Below are 20,268 nucleotides of genomic sequence, written 5' to 3'. Positions count from 1 at the left end.
CAATCCTAGCCGGGGCACCAGCCCTCGGCTGCCTTTTGCCTTTCTCTCCTCCTGGGCCGCCTCCAGACGGCCAATGGCACCAGTCTGCGCTGTGCCCAGCACGGCTACGCTTCCCTCGGCAGCAGCCAGCTGCCGCTTTGGCTCTGAGATGGGACCATGTGCCCGCTCCCAGGAAGAGGCACCCAGTGCCAGGCTGCTGCCTCTTGCAGCTCCAAGGGCCTCCTGCCAGCCTGCCTCTGCCCAGCCTCAGGCTGCTCTGGGCTCTGCGTGGGCTCTGCTGGGGCTCCGGCCTGGGCAAGGCCGGGCCGCTCTCACCTCACGCTCGCTGACAGCTCTGCCTCAGACGAGACCTTTCAGAGCACCCTCGCTGAGCTTTCTGCTTTCTCAGCTGAGCAAGACTCTCCCCGAGCCAAAGAGATTGCACTTAGGGATACAAATCCAAGTGGCAGGATCCCCAATGCTCTCGAGTCACAGCTCAACACCTGCATCTGCACAGGATGTCTTGGCTGCACAACTCCTCCTCTGCTTTTGCCTGCAAATGCCATTGCCCGTTCTGCCTCAACTACAAGCACAATGGCTGGGCAAAAACCGGCCAGTGTGCCGTATTGCAAAGGCAGTGTGGTCTGGAGAGGATGAATGAAGAAGAGCCTGCCCCACTGACAAACCATACCAAAGAAGCCATAAGTGTCACTTTCCACCTTTAAGAAACAATGGACAATTGAGAAGGAAATCTTGAGCTCATTCACAGGGTAAAAAGGAAGGAAATCTTACAGATGAGTTGAGGTTTCAGAAACTTTATTTATTTGCCATCCTTCTCTACAATCCTACTCTGCAATCCTACTCTACAATCCTACACTAAGCTGGTCATGGAGAAAACAGTCCTGACGTGATTGTCACAGTCTTTTCTTCTCTTTCCACCTCTTCACTGAAATAATGAGTGGTGCCAGGCTGGACGCAGGCTTGGCTGATGTTACAAATGGATGCTGCCCAAAGGAAAAAAAAACCAACCAAGAACAATGAACCATGACTTTCCAAGCTCAGTGCTTCAAAGGCAGGGGTAATATTTTTAAATGAAAAGGGGATTTACTCCGAGTAGGTCTAAGGAACATAGTGCAACAGTGGCACAGGTTGTCCTGAGAACTGGTAAGTGTCCCTTCCCTGGAAACATTCCAGGTCAGGTGGGAAGGGGCTCTGAGCAACCTGATCTCTTTCAAGTTGTCCCTCATTGCAGGGACTGCTCATTGCAGGCTGTTTGGACCAGATGACCTTTACAGGTTCCTACCAGCTCAGCCCAGCCTAGGATTCCTCACCATTTTCATTTAAAAAGCACCAAGAGTGGAGATGAGGAGGAAGGGGGCTCATCTGATGCCTTGGGCTTCAGTGGAGGAGGAGCCCATCCTCGGACACTGTTTGACCTGCAGCCCCTTTGCATTTTACCTGCAGGAGCTCCTTGGCAGACCAGAGCCGCTCCTCCTTTGTCTGCAGGCAGCAGCTCAGGAAGTGCCGCAGCAAAACTGAGAATAGGTTGGGCTGCTGCAGCTTTGGTCTCCCTCCTGTGGCTATCAGGAGTTTAGCCTGGAGAAAAAGGAAACATGAGGCTCCACCTACTTCTTTCACATCTGTAAATGCTCTCCCAGAGCCCACTCTGCAGTGGCAATTTCTGCCCTGGCAGAGAGGCAGAGATGACTTTTCTATACCAACAAAAAACTCAGACCCCAAAGCAGCCACAGCTTTTCCAAGAGTCAGCAGAGCTTGCCTTGGCAGCTGATTTGATTGGCTGACCTAGTTAGGGGCAACTACATCAGCAAAAGCACGTTTTGCTTCTCTGAAGATTCCCACCAGCTTGACAGGCAGTTTGGAAGAGGGACTTTGCTATACTAACTATCTATACTATCTCTAAGGATTATTACATGAGAAGGATCTCTGCAGCTCTTGTTGGTCCCTTAAGCGCAGCTTCCATTAAACAAAACTCATCAAGCTTTTTATCCTCTTCTTGAAAACAATGGTAATTGGAAGAAAAGACAGGAAATCCATCCGATTTTCCTCAGGTAAGGAAACAAACAGTTGAAATTGTTGGTGTGACCCAGCCCACTGCGGGGCTGGGGCAGCGTGATGCCAATCAATCCCAGCTGTCATGGGTTAGCAAAGCATAATCCCAGAAGTGATGCTCTTGCAAAGGGGTGCTTACAGCTTCCTCTGTGACCTGACAGAGCCTATCAGCTGGCCAGTTTGAATACGGACAATTCTTGAAGCCACTAAAAATTGTGGCCTCTGTGATCCACACTTAAGAATAGACACACCCCAGGCAGAGCCCTCTCTCGTTTCTGCTGCTGGGACAGGAGGCTGTGGGCCCTGTGCGGGGGCCCAGCGGGCCCAGCCCAGGCCCTGCTCGGGCCAGGCCGGGCCGCGCCACAGCCATCCTGGAGCCGGTGGGCCCTGTTCCACCCGCGGAACACCCCCACAGCCCTGCTATGGGCAGCCGGAGCAGCCCGGCTCCCCCTCTCCAGTGCGGCCAAGATTCAGCTGAAGCTGCCCTGCTGTCCGGCAAAAGATCGTGTGACCAACAGCGATAAGCAAAATTCCAGCTGCAAGGCCTAGGTGAGATTAACCCTTTTAGTGCTGTGAAGAGCTGAAAACCTGAGGGAGAAGAAAGACGAGATGCTTAAAGCTGATATTCTGTTGTAAAGCTATGATTTATCAGAGTACCTGTTGTAATTTCATGAAGGCATGGGGGGGTGGAGTGTTCAACTTGTACTTGTGAGCAAAAGCACCTGCGCTGAGATAGGCAGATGCTGAAGCAGCTGTAATTTGAGGAGAAGTTTGAACAGGGAGAGATGGAAGTGATGAGGACTTTTGCTCCAAATGGAAAAGGAGAAGACCTCAGTTCCTAGAGATGCTCCCAGAGATAGCCCTAGAGATGAAGATGAGGAGGACCCTTTGCTCCCAGGGAAGGATTAGGGCCTCTGTTCTTAGAGATGAAATGCTCCCAGAGATGGCTGAAGAGAACTTTTGTTTCTGAATGGCTCAACCTTCAATTTGTACCCCAGTAATTCAAGAGTGGACCCTCGAAAGCAGTTGTGGGAAAAGCTGCATGTCGGGGGAAGGGACTCACATGTGAGCAGAGAACCAACCCGGGCAGCTGTCTCATTGTGCTAATTTCTCCATAGCATGGGCAAGAGAGGCTCCTCTTCCTAAATGGACTGAACAATTATGGAAGTGGTAAACAGACTGAACATCCCAAGGGTTGTCTTTTTATATTGTCAGTGGGAGATGGGAGAAAGGTGGGGGGGAGGAGAAGTGTTCTGAAGGTGTGGTATGATTTTATTTTTTTTTTTCCCTCTTTTAGGTCTGTTAATAAATTTCTTTATATTCTTTCAAGTTTGGTGCCTGCTTTGCGTTTCTCCTCATTCTTATGTCACACAAGGTAAACAGGAATGAGTATTTGGACCAAACCACTACACCAGCCCATCCACTGGATCGAGTTTCCCGAAGAGGCAGACTCAGAGGATGGGTCAATGGGCGGCTCCGAAGCCTAAGCCGCACCCCCCTGGGCAGTGCCCGGGTACAAGCCGCCTCCCCCGGTTCGGGAAAATTCTCGGTTACTTGGTTGTTCACTGGTTCTCTGTTATAACTCCCGCCTCGGTTTCCCCCAGTGGTTCTTGTGAAATTGTTTCCTCCCCCTGGCTTGTAACTCATTGGTTGTTTTCCCCTTTCCCCGCAGTTTTCAAACTCTATAAAACTGCGGACAAGCCTCAGGGAGGATCCCATCGCATTCCATCCCTTCCCAGCTCGTTCGGGTTGCGAAACTTCTAACAATAAATCTATTAGGAGCCAGACCAGAACAGCCTCTCTCTTCTTTTGTCTCCGAGCTAACGTGAGCTGATACCATCGGCTCCTGCCATGTTTCCTCTGCCGAGAAGCCAGCTAGCTAACTCAGCCAGCAGCTCTTTTCCTGATGCTGAAGTCGCTTCCGCGGCGGGCAGAAGTAACGCAGCTGGGCTGTCTCTGACCTGGGGCACGCCAGAGCTCGTGCCCTGAGCAGCAAGAACTTCATTAGGTTGGCGCACCAAGCACGGGGCTCACACGAGTGGATCCCTGCGACATCGTGGCTGTCAGTGGACAGCGATAAGAAGCGACTTTGGACTGCTAACGCCTCTCGGAGCAGTCTGCTCTGTTTTAGGAGCAGTGCCCTGAGAGAAGGCTGCTAACTCCCACTCACTCTGCACTGAACTGACTTTGGAGAGCAGCTGTGCCTCAGAGAACCCAACCTGTGCTTTTTACTGTGGGACCAGACAAATTTGTGCTGATGTCTGAAACTTGTGCGAGTATCCCTGGTCCCTGATATTTTGTTTCTTTTTTCTTTTTTTCAGGTGGTGGGCGGAAGAAGTGCCCAAAGAGAGATGGGATCCAAACTCTCTCAGCCCCAAAGAGAGGTTTTTCTCCAAGTTGTGAAATTCCTTTCAGTTACTGGTTTCAAATTTTCAAAGGGTCTGTTAAAACAGTTTGTTCGCTGGCTTTTCTTTTACCTTCCTCAAGTGACTCCTGCAAATTTAAAATCTCCTGCCTTCTGGAAGGCTGTGGGGCATAAGATTACTGATTTAAAGCGAAAAGGGGACTCCTCTGGAGAAAAATTCTTTCCTCTAGTTCTAGTCCTTCGGGACTTGCATAAAATGGATCAGAAAGTAAAAGAAAAGCACAAATCCCCTTGCAGTTCTTCCTATATCCCTCCTTCCTCCCCTCCTGCTCCTCATCCCACTTCCCCTTCGTTGGAAAAACTGAATGGGGTGATATGCCCAGAGGCACAGAGTTGCTACCTTCTCTCTGACCCCTCTCAGTCTTTTCAGCAACCCTGTTGGGGTAGCTCTGGTCAAGCTGCCTCGACCTCTTCCCAAACCCCGTATCCCTTACCCTCCTCCCCAGTTGTAAGCCCAGAAAACTGTTTTAAATGCTGTTTGCCATTGTCCCCCCCCACTCCACGTGTCTGAACAATGGCGCTGACCACATGGCACAGTTCACCCCTCCCCCCCTTGTTCTTCCCCCAGGCCCTTTCGCCCTCTTACCCCCAACCCTTTCCTATCCCCTCCCCGAGATGTGATGTCATCGGGTTCCTCCCATGCATTGGGTACTGCCCCCTGCGTTGGGAATCCCCGCCCATCCTGTGACCACGCCTCCTGGTCCTCCAACCCCGCCCCCTGTGGAGGACTTCCTGGCTCTCACACGCCCCCCATTCCAGTTCCCACGGGGTAGAAACCGGAACCATGTTGAAATCAGGTCCAGGAGTCTCCTCAGCCCCTTCCTATCCCTTTGCTGTTCCTGTAACATATGATTGAACTGGCAGTAATCCCACATGGAAACCTTTTGATTCTGCAGGGCTGAAAGAGCTTTGCAAAGCCCAGAAAGCATTTGGGAGGGAGAATCAGTATTTTAAGAACCTTCTTAAGATAACTCTCACCGGTACAGTGATTGTGCCACATGACCTCAAAAGCATTTTCTCCTGCTTGCTTTCCCCATCCAAGTTTCAAATATGGGAAGAAGGTTGGAGAAAGCAACTGGGAGAGGTCCTCCTTATTTTACTGCAGGATCCAAACAACGCGGGGGTTTCTACGGATCACCTTACCAGTGAGGGGTTATTAGCCAAGCCCCAGAACCAGGCTCAAAATACACCAGAGCCGGTCCTGAATGCTGTAAAGCAAGCAGCACAGCAAGCGTTCTTAATGATGCCCCCTAAATTAGCACCTCAATTGAATTACACTGAGATTCGGCAACTGCAAAATGAGCCATTTATTGATTTTGTGGATAAACTGAGGCTGGTAGTGGAAAAACAAGTGGAAGATCCGAAAACAAGAGAGCATATTCTAACGCAAATTGCAAAGATTAATGCCAATGATGCTTGTAATAGAGTGGTTTTGGGTCTTCCATTCGAACCTCCACCGACCTTAAGTCAAATGATTCGTGCTTGCACGACATTGGTGCCAATTCATCAGCCAAATTTAAAAACGGGGAAAAACTTAATAGAAATTGCAGCCGCTGCTGATGCAACAGCATCTCAGGGCAATAGAAATGCTAATTGGGTCTGTCACAGGTGTGGCAAACCAGGGCACTTGGCCCAAAACTGCAGAGCTCTGGCTTCAGTTAATCAGGGTTCCTGAGCTGTCTCCCCAGGGAAAATGACATCGCCTGCCGCCGATGGGATGCAGCCAAAACACTGACAGGACTGTGTGGATTGGCAGGGCCACATGGGGGAATGAATGAAGAAACTGCCACCAGGAAAATGGTTACCACGACCACTGCAACTCAAATGGACTCGGTGACACCCCAGAGAATCGTCGTGAGTTGTGAGAGTCTGAGAGACTGTATATTGTTTGTGTTAAAAGATGTTGTACATTCACCAGCTGACATTTGTGTTACACCAGAAATTGTTCAAGTGGGCCCACAAGGGTTCTTTACTGTCAATATCCAGTGTGTTAACCCTCCCTATTTTCTTGCTGCTAACCAGGTTGTGGCCCAAGCTATTCTCATGCCCAGTAGTCCGCCACAGGACTACAACCCCTCTGTCTTCTGGGCTGAGGCAGCTGGGAATGACAAACCCATGCTTAATTGCAAACTGTCTGGCCAAGGCTCAGACATCAGCCTGGCAGGAATGATGGACATGGGAGCAGACGTGACAGTCATTTCTTCCCACAACTGGCCGTCACACTGGGAGCTGCAGCTGGCAGAAGGTATTGTGACGGGTGGGGGGGGATCTATATCTGCTCAAAGAAGCAAGGCACTTGTCCAAATTGAGGGTCCAGAGGGACAGATAGCATCAGTCCGTCCTTTTGTAATTGACTCTGGATTTCCATTGCGGGGCAGAGATCTCATGTCCCAGTGGGGGGCTCGAGTCGAAATTCCATCTCAACCCCAACATTTTTTGTACAGGCCACTGCGGAGTGCCCCTTCCAGAAATTAAATTGGATCTCTGACAAACACATCTGGATGGATCAATGGCCTTTGAAAAATGACAGATTAAAGGCACTCAGCACACTCATGGAGGAGCAATTGAAAAGAGGAAATATCGAACCATGTAAGAGCCCTTGGAATTCTCTGGTATTTGGAATCAAAAAGCTGGGGAAAGACCAGTGGCGCCTCCTCCAGGACTTGCGGAAAATAAATGCAGTCATAGAGGACATGGGACCCCTGCAGCCCGGAATGCCTTCACCCTCCATGCTCCCCAGGCAGTGGAAGGTAGCAGTCATTGATATTAAAGAGTGTTTCTTCCAGATCCCACTACGCTCAGACAATGTGCCCTGGTTTGCCTTCTCGGTCCCTTCCATCGACCGAAAGGCTCCCGTGCAGCGCTAGCAGTGGTGAGTTTTGCCACAAGGCATGAAGAACTCACCCACCATCTGCCAGTGGTATGTAGCTCACATTCTGTCCCCTGTCAGAAAGTTAGCAGCAAAGGCAATAGTGCTCCACTATATGGACGATGTTTTGGTGTGTGCTCCTAACCAATCCTATTTAGACTGGACATTGGGGAAGGTAATTGAGGCCTTAGAGGCAAATGGATTTGAAATCCAGGCCAAAAAGGTCCAGAAAACCTCTCCATTTAAATACCTTGGACTAAAAATCCATGAGCAGACTGTGGTTCCCCAACAAGTCAAAATAATTGATAACCCTAAGACCTTGCACGAACTCCATCAGCTCTGCGGGTCCATCAATTGGGTGAGGCCTCTCCTAGAGCTGACAACAGAAGATCTCGCTCCTCTGTTCAACCTCCTGTGAGGGAAAGATGACCTCCCATCACCCAGGCATCTAACAGAGGAGGTGAGACAGTCCATCTGTAAGGTACAGGAAGCACTGTCGTCCCAGCAGGCACACCACTGAGCCCCAGGTCTGCCTTTTCAAACTGATTCCAAAAGAAATTCAAAGCAGAAAACCATTAAATGCCTTGACAATCTTTTCAGATGCCTGCGGTCATTCCTGCAAGTCTGTCATCACATGGAAGTATCCCTGCACTCAGAAGTGGGAGTCTGATGTACAGGTAGTTGAAGGATCCTGAAGTGGCAGAACTTGCAGCCATGGTCAGGGCATTTGAGTGGTTCAGTGAACCATTTAATTTGATAACTGACTCAGCCTATGTTGCAGGTGTAGTTTCCAGGGCAGAGAGAGCCTTACTAAAGGAGGTTGCAAACCCAAAACTTCATAACTTGCTTTCGAAATTGATTCAACTGATCTCCCACTGAAAGCAACCATTCTATGTCATGCATAGTGTGTGAGATCACACACTGACCTGCCAGGATTTAATGCCAAAGGGAACAGGAGAGCAGATGCCCTAGCAATGCCCATCGAGTTAGCGAATGTGCCTAACAGATTCCAGCAAGCCCAGCTGAGCCATGCAGTGTTCCATCAGAATGCTCCAGCTCTCATCCGAATGTTCCACCTCACTAGAGACCAAGTAAAAGCAAAGACGATCTCTTCTTCTGGCCGAGCTGCCCTCACTTGTGCCCCAAGTGTGGCCATGCAGCTGTGGCACCCTGAGGAGGGCATCCCCTGGACATGGGCAAGGGCACCTGCTGGACTGTGACCACTGGAGATGGTTGTGCATGGACAGAGAGCCTGCAGTGCTGCCCACAGCTTGGAGAAGGGCAGGCTCAGGCCCGGGGCAGCTTCTCCCAGTGACACTCCAGCTCTCAGAAGCCTCCAAGGTGCAGCCACACTTGCAGTTGCCTGCTCACTGCTTGGGGTTCTGCATGGCTCCACACGGTGCTGAGGGCAGGGCAGGGCAGGCTGTGGCAGCGCTGGCCTGGCTGTCTCCACTGATGCCTTTGGTTCTCTTTTCCTCTGCAGCAGCAGGGACCGGCAGCAGCGGCAGCAGCAGCAGCAGCGGCAGGACGAGGAGGAGGTGGCTGCCCTGGCCCTTTGCTCTGCGGCGGGGCCCAGCCAGGGCTGCGCGGGCGCCAGGGCAGGAGGGCTCCGGCTGCAGCAGGGCGCTCTTCGGGCAGCCCCTGGCAGCCGTCTGCGCGGAGGACGGCACGCTGCCCCGGCCCATCCAGGTGAGGCGGCCGCACAGGGCTGCCCGTCCCTCCCTCTGGATGCTGCACAGCCAGTGTCCCCACGCATGTCCCCCAGCCATGGGGCACTGGGCTCTTCAGCCGTGCCTCAGGCTCCTGCTCCCAGCCCCTTTGCAGCAGGAGGCAGCGAGCCCAGGCTGGGGCAGAGCTCTGCGAACAGGGCAGCTCCTCACACAAGCCCCTGCCCTCCCGCCTCTCCTGCAGGAGCTGCTGGCTGTCCTGCACCAGGAAGGGCCCACAACAGAAGGCATCTTCCAGAAAGCAGAGAGCGCCAAAGCCTGACAGGAGCTGCGGCAGGCCCTGGACCACGGCCTGCACGTCGACATGGCAAGCCAGCCAGTGCTGCTGCTGGCCATGCTCCTCAAGGTGAGTCCTCCTGAGCTGCAGCTGCAAAGGCTCCTGCCTGGGCCACCGTGCTCCAAGGCTCACCGGCAGCCCTTGGCATGGCAGGACTTCCTGGGAAGCATCCCCGGCAAGCTCCTCGTCACCGACCTCTACGAGGACTGGACGGCTGCGATGCAGATGGCCAGCAGGGAGGACAAGATCTGTCAGCTCAAAGAGTAAACGTGGGCAGCAGCTTCCAGCTCCGCAGCAGGCACTGCTGGAAGCCTGGCACTCTCCTGAAAGGGGACACTCTCCTGAAGGGGCTGTGTTTTTGGACAGCTTGCTCTTGCTGGCTGGCAGTCTGATTTTGGGGCAATGCACGGGGAGCGTTCCCTTGCGTGAGCTCGGGGGAAATCAGGAGCTGGGCAGCAACGCCCTGCATCCTTCCCGCGGGAGCGCTGGAGCCCTGAGCGCTGGCCGAGAGCGCCTGCGGAGCTGCGCAGCAGCCGCTGGCTGCTCCCTGCCTGGGGCCAGCTCTGGGGACGGCCGTGGGCAACGTGGGCCTGCTGATGGACGCTGCCTTCCTGTTCCCTCGGGGGGCCAAGAAGTTGCCCGCAGCAAAGCTGCTCCTCCTCAGGCAGCTGCTGGCACTGCTGCGACTCATCGGCCAGCACGTGTCCAGCAGCAGAATGACCTGCAGCAGCCTGGCCGTCTGCCTGGGGCCAAAGCTGCTGAGCCCACCGCAGGAGCAGCAGCTGGAGCTCGAGGCCATGCTGGCCGAGAACAAGCAGGTAAGGCTGGCTTCAGCAGCCGGCTGCAGCCTTGCTGGCCAAAGGCAACTTGGCTGCCCAGAGGTGCCTGTGCCTGGCGGCCCCCTGTGTCCAGCCAAGGCTGCTGCGGGAGCTGCCTGCAAGAGCTGCCCCCCAGCCAGCGCCTTCCTCCTGTGCAGAGGCAAGGCTCAGCCGTGATGGCCAGGGCTGCTTGGCACGCTCTCGGGCCTCTGAGCTGAGAGCAAGGCTTTCCTGTGTGCAGGCGAATGCTCTGGTGGACATCCCGCTGGAGAACTCAGGTGACATCTTTGGGGAACAGGTAGCTGGCCCCAACGAGTCACCAGCACCCACAGAGCTATGCACAGGTAGGAGCAGGAACAGAGCCTTGTCCCAGCCTGGGACTCAGGGCCCCAGAAATCTCAGCATCAAGAGGCCAAGCAGTGTAGGGCTTGCCTGTGGGTTTTGGTTTCTTTGTTCTTGTCTTCCAAGTCGTCACTTTGCTGCACATGCTTTTGCTTTCTAGAGATGCACAGGGAAGAGCAAAGTGGCCCTGCAGGAAGAGAAGACAACAAGCCCCAGGCAGAAAGCAATCTGGATGCATCCCCTTCCCTGCCTGAGACCCGGCAGGGAGATGGAGAAGAGGCCACGGTGCTGGAGGTCCAAAGAGCAGAGGTATGGCAGCTGCACAAATCCTGGAACAATGTGTCCCAGGGAGACAGGCAGTTTGTCATGGGGCCAAGGAGCTGCTGTGCCTCCTCCTGACAGCACAGCTCTGCAGCCTCTGGCCTCCCTTCCTCCCTGCTTTCCTCCCTTCTACCCTCCCTCCCTCCCTCCCTCCCTCCCTCCCTCCCTCCCTCCCTCCCTCCCTCCCTCCCTCCCTCCCTCCCTCCCTTCCTCCCTCCCTCATCCCTCCCTCATCCCTCCCTCCCTTTCCCACTCTCTCCTCCCTCCCTCCTTATCCCCCTCATCCCTCCATCCCCCCACCTCCAGAATTTCTGCTTCAGGCACCTCCAGCTTTGTCTCCAAACACCCACCAGAGCTCCCCAGAGTCGCTGGCCAAGGCCGAAGCCCTGACGAGCCTTTCTGTGTCAGGAAGGTAAAAGGAGCCCACATTGGTTCCAACAAGAAGGGACTGAGCTTGTGCCTCCCACCTTTGCCTCTCTAATCCAACTTTGTGGCTAAAGGCTTGTAGGCTGCTAGCCCCAGGAAGAGAAAAAGAGAAGGAAAAGACAGCGAGCAGAGGCCTGGCCAGAAGACAGGGAATAGCAGCCAGAAAGGGAAAGGAGGAGGACACACCAAAGAAGACTGGAGAAATGCAGGAAGCTCTGCCAGCCCAAGAAGCCCAGGTATGGATGTGCCAGGCTCTGCTGCCCACCCTCCTCTCCACACTGCCCTGAGTCAGCCCAAGGCACTGGCAAGGGCCGGCAGGGGCTGGTGCTGGGCAGGGCTTGGCAAGAGCTCCATGGCAGCTGTGCAGGGGCTCTGCAGCCCTTGGCTTCCTCCACGCCCACGTGCTGAACCTCTGCAGGAGGATGGCTCTGGGCGGGACGAAGGGGCTGAGGGAGAAGCTGTGAAGGTGGGGCAGCTGGAACCCCTCTCCCTCTAGTTCTGCTTCTAGATGTTTATAGTGACACCTATCAAGCTAAGGTTTTCATTCTAGAGGCCGCTCTTTCACATGTTCCATGTCAATGGATAATTAGGTACGTCTCTTGGTACCTGTCAAGGCATCTGCTGCTCTGCCACATCTATCCCCACTCTGCTGCCTCTGTCCCCATTGCCTTGTCTGCTGTGCCAGCTCCGTGCCCTGTGGCCATGCTGGGGGCTGGGCTGGCGGCCAGGCCCAGCTGAGCAGCACTTTCAGCCCCCGGTCTTGGCTGCCCACACCTGACGGGAGCAGCAGGAACCGCTGGTGGCAAAGCAAAAACCAGGGTGGGAGCTGCAGGCACAAACGGTGGCGTGGGCTTTGGCCGCGGGCACTGGCCGGCTGGGCAGGAGCGGGCCCTGCCCGTGCTGGGGCCGCTCAGCGCGGCTGCCCCGGGCGGCACAGGGGCTGTCCTTGGGCAAGGCAGCTGTGCCGGCAGGGCCCGGGAGCGGTGCCGGCTGTGCCGCGCTGCCGGGGGCTGCGGGACGGTCCCGCCGGGGCTGCGCTCGCCACAGCCCAGCCCGCTGGGCCTGGTTTTGCTTTCTAAGCCTCCTGGGGAGGCTCTGAGATTTCTCTTGCCTGATGGAAGTGCAGCTGCTGCCAAGGGAAACGTCCTGATCCTGACTCAGTGTTCCCTTTGCTTCCCAGGTGTCCCATCTGCTGTCCCCGTCCAGGAGAGCTGCTCTGCACAAGAGGAAGAGACCAAGGGAGAGGCTGGGAATATCGGCGGCTGCAATCCCTCCTGATATAATTCTAGTTATAAATGTGTGGAGTATGACTAAGAGCGTTAGAAAAATGGGGATATTGACACCTGTATATCTATTTGTATGGGTATATTGATGCATGTATATCGATCTGTTTACATCTGTAGTTATATTTACATACTTGTTCAGTTGGGTACCTCTAGAGATCGATTGATGGGGTTGGAATGATTTTTATATTAGTACATTGATATTTGCATATTTATAGAGGGATTTGATATGTGTGTATTATAGATGTCTCGTTATATCTCACATGAAATATTTAATAGATATTTACATCTGTGTGTTTTTATATGTATTTGTATTTGATATGTATTTACTTACATTTCAGATTTATGGAATTGTATAGTTCTAGAATTCTATTTATTAAGTTCTGGATCTGGGATTCTTTAGAGAGGGATATCTGTATTTCTGTATTCATATATGGGCCGTACAGTTGTAGAATTATGTCATAAATTAAATTGTTAAACTTCAGTTGATATTTGTGTGTAGTGGTAGTAGAGGGTTCCAGTAAATTAATTTTTTTTAACTGAAGTGGGTATTTGTATATATGTACATAGCATGACTGTAACAATAAATTAGTTTTGTAAACTTCAGTTGATAGTTTTATGTTCATGTATTAGCAGCGTGGGTGTAGCAATTTAAAACAAATGTCATTTTTAAACTGAAGTTGCTTTTTGTGTATTTGTACATTAGCAGTGCAAGGGTGGCAATCTGCCATAATTTCCATGTTTAAACTGCAAGAAGGTTAGATTTGTGCTGTACAAAGGACTGGGCAGATGTAAACAGGATGGTGCTGGAGGATTTTGGCCATGAAAATCCCCAGCCGTGCCCAGCAGATCCCCCAGCTGCAGCCAGGCTGGGCAAGGGAACGGCACATTTGGGCTGCCAGCAGAGCCACACGTTGGCTACAGACTCGCTGCAGAGGCCTGCTGAGAAAGCGGGACTCCCCTTGATGCCTTTTCCTGGTCTTAAAATCGAGAGTCAAACATGGTTAGAAGGGGAAAAGGGATTTTACCTGGGGATTTATTTTAAGGATCCTTAGGCGCACACGTCCAGGTCGTATGCATTGAGATGCACCCCGCTGAGTATGTGTGTGTCTCCCCAACATCGGGTATAACATTATAGGTTTTACTAATTAGCAGATCTATCAAAGGTTCCCCAAGGAGAGGCTCAAGTGAGCCCCCTTCTCTAAGGAACCTTCCCCTGCCATGGTTCTATCTTGCTTTACAGAATGTGTTCTGGAGAGGACCTTGGGCTCTGGGGCACACTGATCCCTAGCTACCAAGCTTCTAAAATGTTTCGTCTCTCAGTTTGACAAACAAGTCTAAGAATGTCGGCAAAAAGCACGAAGAATACAGAAGTTGTAAAAAGGTATAATGGCTATAAAAGAAAAGGCAAAAATCTTCATGGCATCATTGCCCCCGTTTTAGAGACTAACAAAACTTTGTCTTGTCTGGTCTCTATTCTTTACCCGCAGAACCTGTTTACACAACCAGCTGCTCCACAGCAAATTACACAGATAATAACTACAATTACAGCTGTTATGAATATTTCTTTTACCTGGGCTCAGTTTGGTAATCAGGAGGTGAGGGTATCAAAAACATGATCAAATTTTAAGGTGTTATTTCTAGAAGCTACTTCATGTAGAATTTGAGTTCTCTTCCAAATGTCATCTAAATCTTTCTTAATTCTTCCACTTTGGTCCATATAAGAACAACAAGTGGTATTGACAATAGCACATACACCTCCTTGTGCAGCAAGTTTGAAATTGAGAGCTACCCTGTTTTGCATAACTGCACGGGACAGACTGTCAACTTCCTCCTGTAAGGCTGAAATTGCATCTGCAGTATGCTGCTCAATACGTTCAATGACAGCCGAGATGTTTACAACTGTTCTTTCCAGTTCAACTACTCCGTAAGCGGGTACAAGGGCTCTGATTATGCTATGAAAAAGTGTGGGACGTTCAATGAGGGGATTAAGAGACCTTTTTTTCTTCTCATTTGGTTTTTCAAGATGGTCAAATATTGTTATATTTGAGACCACAGCCCCAATAGCACAAGCCTGGTCTTTGTTCACAGGCATAACTTTCCAGGCCTTATTACCACATATCCAATACAACCCCATCCCAAACGACTGAGCCAGTCTCCACCCTGTCAGTTTCATCTTTGCTGCAATTCTTGGGTCTATTATTTCCCTGAAATGGGTCTGATGACAATATGAAGGAAGAACGGCTTTTCCTGTGGCGTTTACAATTGCACAAGGAACCTTATAGTTGGCATGCTCTACCAGGCTACTCAGGGTAATGGGGGGCAGAAGGGTGCTATTCATTGGTTCCCACATTTCAGTGCGGTTCTCTTCCATTAAAATGCCAATCAATGGCCACTGACCCTTCCCATCTAGGGGTGGTAACTGAGTACAGATCTAGCAATCGCTCTTATTAAGAATTTTGGACACATTTTGGACCACAGTCTTATGCAAATCATGGGGTGAACCTTGAACCATGGTTACCAGTTGGACAAACAGGAAACACGTCAAAAACAGTTTAAACTGCATCTTTCTGATTTGTATCAGTCTCTGTATCAAATCTCGGTGATTTTGGGAGCAGAAGCTTTCTTCACCCTGGAGTAGTGGATCCACGGTCCCTTGCCAGCAACCTTGACCCCAGTAAAAGTGGTCAGCAAAACTTGGAATGGTCCCTTCCACTTGGCTTGCAAGGGGTCGCTGTCCCACCACTTGATGTAGACTCAGTCTCCAGGCTGGAATGGATGAGCAGCTGTGTCCAATCCTATTGGTTTGGATAACACGACGAATCTCTGGAGCTTCTGCAAAGTGGAACTCAGAGCCATTAAACACTTTTGCAAATCATTTTTACTTCTCATATGAATTTCCCCTGGGATATGTGGAACCTGCTATGGCCTGCCATATAATATTTCATAGGGACTGATGTTGTCCCTTCTCCTTGGCTGTATGCGGACTCTCAGCAAGGCTACAGGCAGGGCTTGAACCCACGTCATGGATGTCTCTTGACAAATCTTGCAAATCTGGGTTTAGAGGGTCCCATTTCTACACACATAGCTACTCTCTCTGGGTGGTCCCTGTACTTCCCAATTGAGTTTTTCCACTGCTGTCATTCTCCATGCAGATGACCTGGACATGTGCACCTAAGGATCCTTAAAATAAATCCCAAGGTAAAATCCCTTTTCCCCTTCTAACCGTGTTTGACTCTTGATTTTAAGACCAGGAAAAGGCATCACCCTGAGCGTAGAACTGTAACCAGGAGCCACCCGGGGAGGAGAAATCCACCCCCATCCCACCGGAAGCTCTTTAGGGAGCGCTCCAAGTGTCCCTCTGAAGGTCATCCTGGAGAGCAGCAGCAACCAGGGATCCTGAGCCAGCTGCGCTGCCTTTGGCAGCACTTTGGCAAAAGGTCTGGAGCCAGGGCGAGGGAACAGTGACTGTAACTGCTGCAGGGCAGGGATGAGGGAAGGGCCATTGACCCAAGTGCTGAAATGCTCCAAAATCCAGAAGGATGCTGGACAACTGGGAAGCAACAAGTTCTCACAAGCGCTGAAATGATGGAAGCCCTTTTTGTGAAGTTCCCTGAAGGAACTCGCAGGGGAAACGCTGCTCTAATAAGTAGGACCAGAAGGCAAAAATGTAGCACTGCTAGGAGATGGTCTATAAGCCCCACAGGCTATGGCTTAGGAAAAGATCAAGTAGAAATTTGACATATTCTATTTATTATATCTATTAAAATATATTGTATATCATACTATATAGGATAAATTGAAGAGATGATAAATTAATATGTATTATTTGATACATGTTGAGAAATATTTTCATTTCATGTAGATTTGAAATATTCTTCCAACTTGGGAGAGTGAAGATGTACTGCTGTCCAAAGCCTTCTGCCCACACAGCCATCAGCCCACGGGTGTGTCCGTGCACACCCACCCACCGTCCTTGCTCTTCTCGGCATCTCTGGGCTGCTGTTTGCACACAATTAGGGTGAATTCAACTCGACAGACCTACCAGTGGGGTGCCCAGCTTGGCACGAACACTGATGGGGCAAGGCACAACACACAGCTCTCAAATCACTTACATTATCACACGTGCTTTCTTTCCTGCTGGGGACTGAGGAACTCTTAAAAGCACCAAAGATACAGAAAAGAGGTGCAAAGAATTGGCATCATGCTACTGCTGGTATCCTCAGGTAGGAAAACCTGTTAGGTTTTTTAAGGTTGCAGCTTTCCAAAAACTAGGAAAGCTGCTCAGCATCAGCACCCCCATTGTAAATGGTTTTATTGACTTGGCAAAACTGGAACGTTACCTTTGGACTCCATCCTTGGTTAAAATCACCTGCCTTGACCTGCAGACTAAAGCAACACCCGCAGCAGAAGCTACGTCAGTCACTTCTCTCAAAAAGATGTCTTAAATTTGCAAGGAGAAAGGAAAACACGTCAGAGTCTATGGATTAATGACAAGACTCGGAGAAATAGTCCAAAGAAGAACTCGGAAGAACTACTGGGAGAAAGAGCTCCAAAGCAAAGGGCCGCAGCTTCTCTGGGACGCTCCTCGTGCTCCAAGGCAGCTGGGCTGCCCTGGCTGCCCAGGACGCTGCGCACCACGGGCCCCGCAGAGCTGCGCAGCAGGGAGGCAGCTTCGGGCACCTCAGCCCCTGGGCAGGAGCGGCCTCCTTGCTCTGCACGGCTGCCCGTGGGCAAACGCAGCGTGCCGGCCTTCTGCTCTTGGCCCCAGCCCGGCCTGGCAGGGCTAATCCCGTTCCCTGTCTGCAACCTGCTAAAGAGGGACTTGTTCCTTTCCAGCCCTCCAGGGCATTCATTTGCACCACAAAACACGGAAGGACTGAGGCCTCAGCAACAGGCCCTGAGCCAAAGTTGCCCTCTAGATGACCCTTCTGACCAAATGTTCTACGGCTCTGCTCCTTAACCAGGCATTACCATCAATGGGATCTGTGCAGCCCTTCATTGGTGGAACGTGTCTTTACCTTTCAGTATTTAGAATGCGGACAAGACCACGTGTGGCCCTGTTTGGGGTGTAGGATCCAAGACAACTCCCTCGGTTCCTCCTCCAGCCATGGCTGGGCTTTGGAAGGAAACAGTAGAATGAAATCAGATGTCCCTGCAATACAAGTTCTGTCAGACTGGTTGTTCAGCACTATCAAAGCCAGGCTACTGCTGCCTAGGCAACAAGATAATGCTTGAGCTCTGCAAAAAGCTGTAGCTATGCAGAAAGAAGTAGTTCCTTTGTAACAGGGTATGTGAATGAAGCCCTTTTTAGAAACCAGCACATTTAGCAGGACAGGCTAACTGCAAAAGCTAACCACTGGCTATTTGAGCCGGCAATCTTAGAGAGCACGTGCAGGAAGCAGGGGTGAGAAGTTCAGGAAGACTTAGGAGCCTTCATCAGAAATGACCACCAGGAGGCTGACGACCACCGCATGCAGAGACTGTGCATGTGCTCCAAGGGCTGACATAAACGTGTGATTAGAAAATGTCTTGCAATATGAAGGTTAGGAAAGTATAATGTGCACATTAAGGAAAAAAAGTATAAAATCTACTACTGTGTGAAGAATGGAGTGAGTTTGTGGTGGAGTTACTCCCCTCCCTCCCTCCCTCCTGGTGTCCAATAAACAAATACCTGCTCTATAGGCCTTATACTACGGAGGACTGCTCTCTTGCCCAGGTTTTGGGCATCAGACTTTAAAAACTGTTGTTGATTTCAGACCAGAGGAAGAGAACAACTCCACAGTTTTTTCCCAGCTCCTTCAAATGGTGTTATAAAATTCTTGTCTCTTCCCTTATTCTTTCACGTTCAGACAAAGATTTACTAGAAAACTACCAATTTACCCCAGCAAGCACATTCCCTTTTCCACTGCTTAAGTCAGGACAGTTATTGCTCTCCACAGGGTTCATAACTAGAATCAGACTGGCCATGTGGCACAAAGCTGGGCCTGTGGGAAAGCCCAGCAAGCACAGACCCCTGCTTTTCATGCTAAGATGGCTCATGCTCCTCCTTTCTCAAAGCATTTCCACCTCTTTCTCCTTGTAATGGTATATCCTATTGTTTGTCCAGCACAAATACAGTTCAGATCGAAATCTCAGAATGAAACAATGTTGGGGTTTCAGTTTAGTCCTAGTTTTTTTCTGTTAAAGGAATTTTTTCCCATAGCATGTTGCTAGGAGATAAATGGCCATACTTGAGAGGAGATAGCCATACTTAAGAAAGACAAAAGGGCCCGGCCAGGCTTTTGTTCTCACCTGGCGGGCAGTTCAGTTCGCTCTCAGCGTCTGGAGAGAGAAGCCGCGGAGAGAAGAGCTGCTGGTTCCCGTTTTCGGCGTCTTTCCTTTCTGCTGGGAACAACACCGGGGATCCCAAAGCTGCTTTTCCCTGCCCTGCTGGAGGCTGGGCTGTGGCCGCCCGCCCCGCTGCTGCTTCGAGCCTTCGCTACGCTGTAGCCGTGCTTACCCTGCCTGCCTGGAGCCCCGGGGGGTTCCCCTTTTGGATACATCTCGTCTGCCACCCGGGATTTGTGTTTGTGCCTGCCGCTCCAGCCTACCAGTCCAGCCTGCTGTTTCCGGGAACCGGGACCAGCTGCCCACCGGTTTGTGGAGCTCCTTTGTTCCATCCTTCCCCGGGATCCCAGGGCATCAGAGCAGCCGCGTGTTCCCCGAGCTCGCTCCGGAGCGCCCCCTGCAGCCGCGGGGGAACCATCGCACCTGCCCTGCTCACCGGGAGCCGCCAGCGATCCCTGCCGGCTGCGAGCGGAACTGCACCCAAGGGGAAATAGCCTGACAGCCGAGAAGGCTGGGACTGGGTTTGTGTTTGCTGTTACTGTCACAGTTGTTGCTGTTTTGTTTGACTAGTTATATATATACATCTATATATATATAGTAAAGAACTGTTATTCCTATTTCCCACATCTTTGCCTAAAGACCCTTGATTTCAAAATTATAATAACTCAGAGGGAAAGGGGTTATCTCTGCCACTCCAAGGGAGGCTCCTGCCTTCCTTAGTAGACACCTGTCTTTCAAACCGAGACAGACCTTGGCGCCCAACGTGGGGCCTGAGGGCATTAAGAGAGAGAGGTGAAAAAGGAATAACAGTTCCTGAATAACTTAAGTTTGTGTGTTGGATATAGGAACCTTGGTAGGCAGCACTATGTGGTCTACTTTGCCCTGGTTCGGGTGGCATGTGGCTGTGGCTATATTCTTTCCCTTTGCAGCCCCCTACTTGAATATGGGTCCTCTCACTAAGGCTACCATTGCCGTTATCCAGCTTGCGCTATGGGTCGAGAAGGTGAGGAATTCATGGGTTTTTAACTTCCTCCGGAATGTGGGCATGTGGATAAACGGTTATCACACACTGAGCTCATGTTTTTGGGGTTATGTCAACAATGGTACCTTCTGTGAGGAAATGACACCAGGGGAAGTTTCCCCCCAACCCCTCAACCAGTTATTTGGACCCACCCCATCAATTTTTGAAGGGTTTAGATTCCCTCTGAATACTAACCACCTGCTGCTGGTAGGCCTACTCTATTTAGCATTCAAGGATAAGTTGAGATTGGCTTGGATAACTACCCAGACACCAGCCCCAGAGACTAGAGATCCTGCCCCAGAGCCTGACCCTGCCCCAGAACCTGACATGGCCCCAGAGAGTAGAGTTCCTACCCCAGAGCCTGATCCTGCCCCGGAACC

The 20,268-nt window shown here is 51.3% G+C and overlaps 1 protein-coding gene and 1 long non-coding RNA gene across 3 annotated transcripts; one reads left to right on the top strand and one right to left on the bottom strand.

Annotated features, from left to right (window-relative positions):
* Window positions 1-791: 791 nt before the first annotated feature.
* Window positions 792-2,056, bottom strand: LOC138102545 (uncharacterized). Its single transcript, XR_011147437.1, has 3 exons — window positions 1,911-2,056; window positions 1,438-1,575; window positions 792-983 (listed from the first exon to the last, which is right to left on the bottom strand). It is a non-coding gene; the product is annotated as an uncharacterized lncRNA (long non-coding RNA).
* Window positions 2,057-9,510: 7,454 nt separating this feature from the next.
* On the top strand, window positions 9,511-13,158 carry LOC138102572 (T-cell activation Rho GTPase-activating protein-like). 2 transcript variants are annotated; one of them, XM_069000290.1, is made up of 5 exons: window positions 9,511-10,165; window positions 10,407-10,509; window positions 10,668-10,816; window positions 11,329-11,490; window positions 12,435-13,158. In XM_069000290.1, the coding sequence occupies exons 1-5, from the start codon at window positions 9,944-9,946 to the stop codon at window positions 12,624-12,626; spliced, it is 828 nt and encodes a 275-aa protein (XP_068856391.1). In that variant the 5' UTR covers window positions 9,511-9,943; the 3' UTR covers window positions 12,627-13,158. The 2 variants fall into 2 exon arrangements, with proteins under 2 accessions (XP_068856391.1, XP_068856392.1); XM_069000291.1 differs by lacking the exon at window positions 12,435-13,158 and having other exon boundaries at window positions 11,149-11,417.
* Window positions 13,159-20,268: the final 7,110 nt, after the last annotated feature.

The sequence above is a fragment of the Aphelocoma coerulescens genome, unplaced genomic scaffold (assembly GCF_041296385.1).
Source record: "Aphelocoma coerulescens isolate FSJ_1873_10779 unplaced genomic scaffold, UR_Acoe_1.0 HiC_scaffold_87, whole genome shotgun sequence".
NCBI classification, from domain to species: domain Eukaryota; kingdom Metazoa; phylum Chordata; class Aves; order Passeriformes; family Corvidae; genus Aphelocoma; species Aphelocoma coerulescens.
The sequence above is the reverse complement of the archived record's forward strand: the minus strand, read 5'-3'. Positions and strand labels throughout refer to the sequence as shown.

Bases quoted from the DNA above. Each gene is read 5' to 3' on its own strand.
- LOC138102572 (XM_069000290.1), top strand. From the start codon at position 9,944: ATGGACGCTGCCTTCCTGTTCCCTCGGGGGGCCAAGAAGTTGCCCGCA. The intron at 10,166-10,406 runs GTAAGGCTGGCT...TCCTGTGTGCAG, and splicing joins TGCTGGCCGAGAACAAGCAG to GCGAATGCTCTGGTGGACAT. The intron at 10,817-11,328 runs GTATGGCAGCTG...TTGTGGCTAAAG, and splicing joins TGGAGGTCCAAAGAGCAGAG to GCTTGTAGGCTGCTAGCCCC.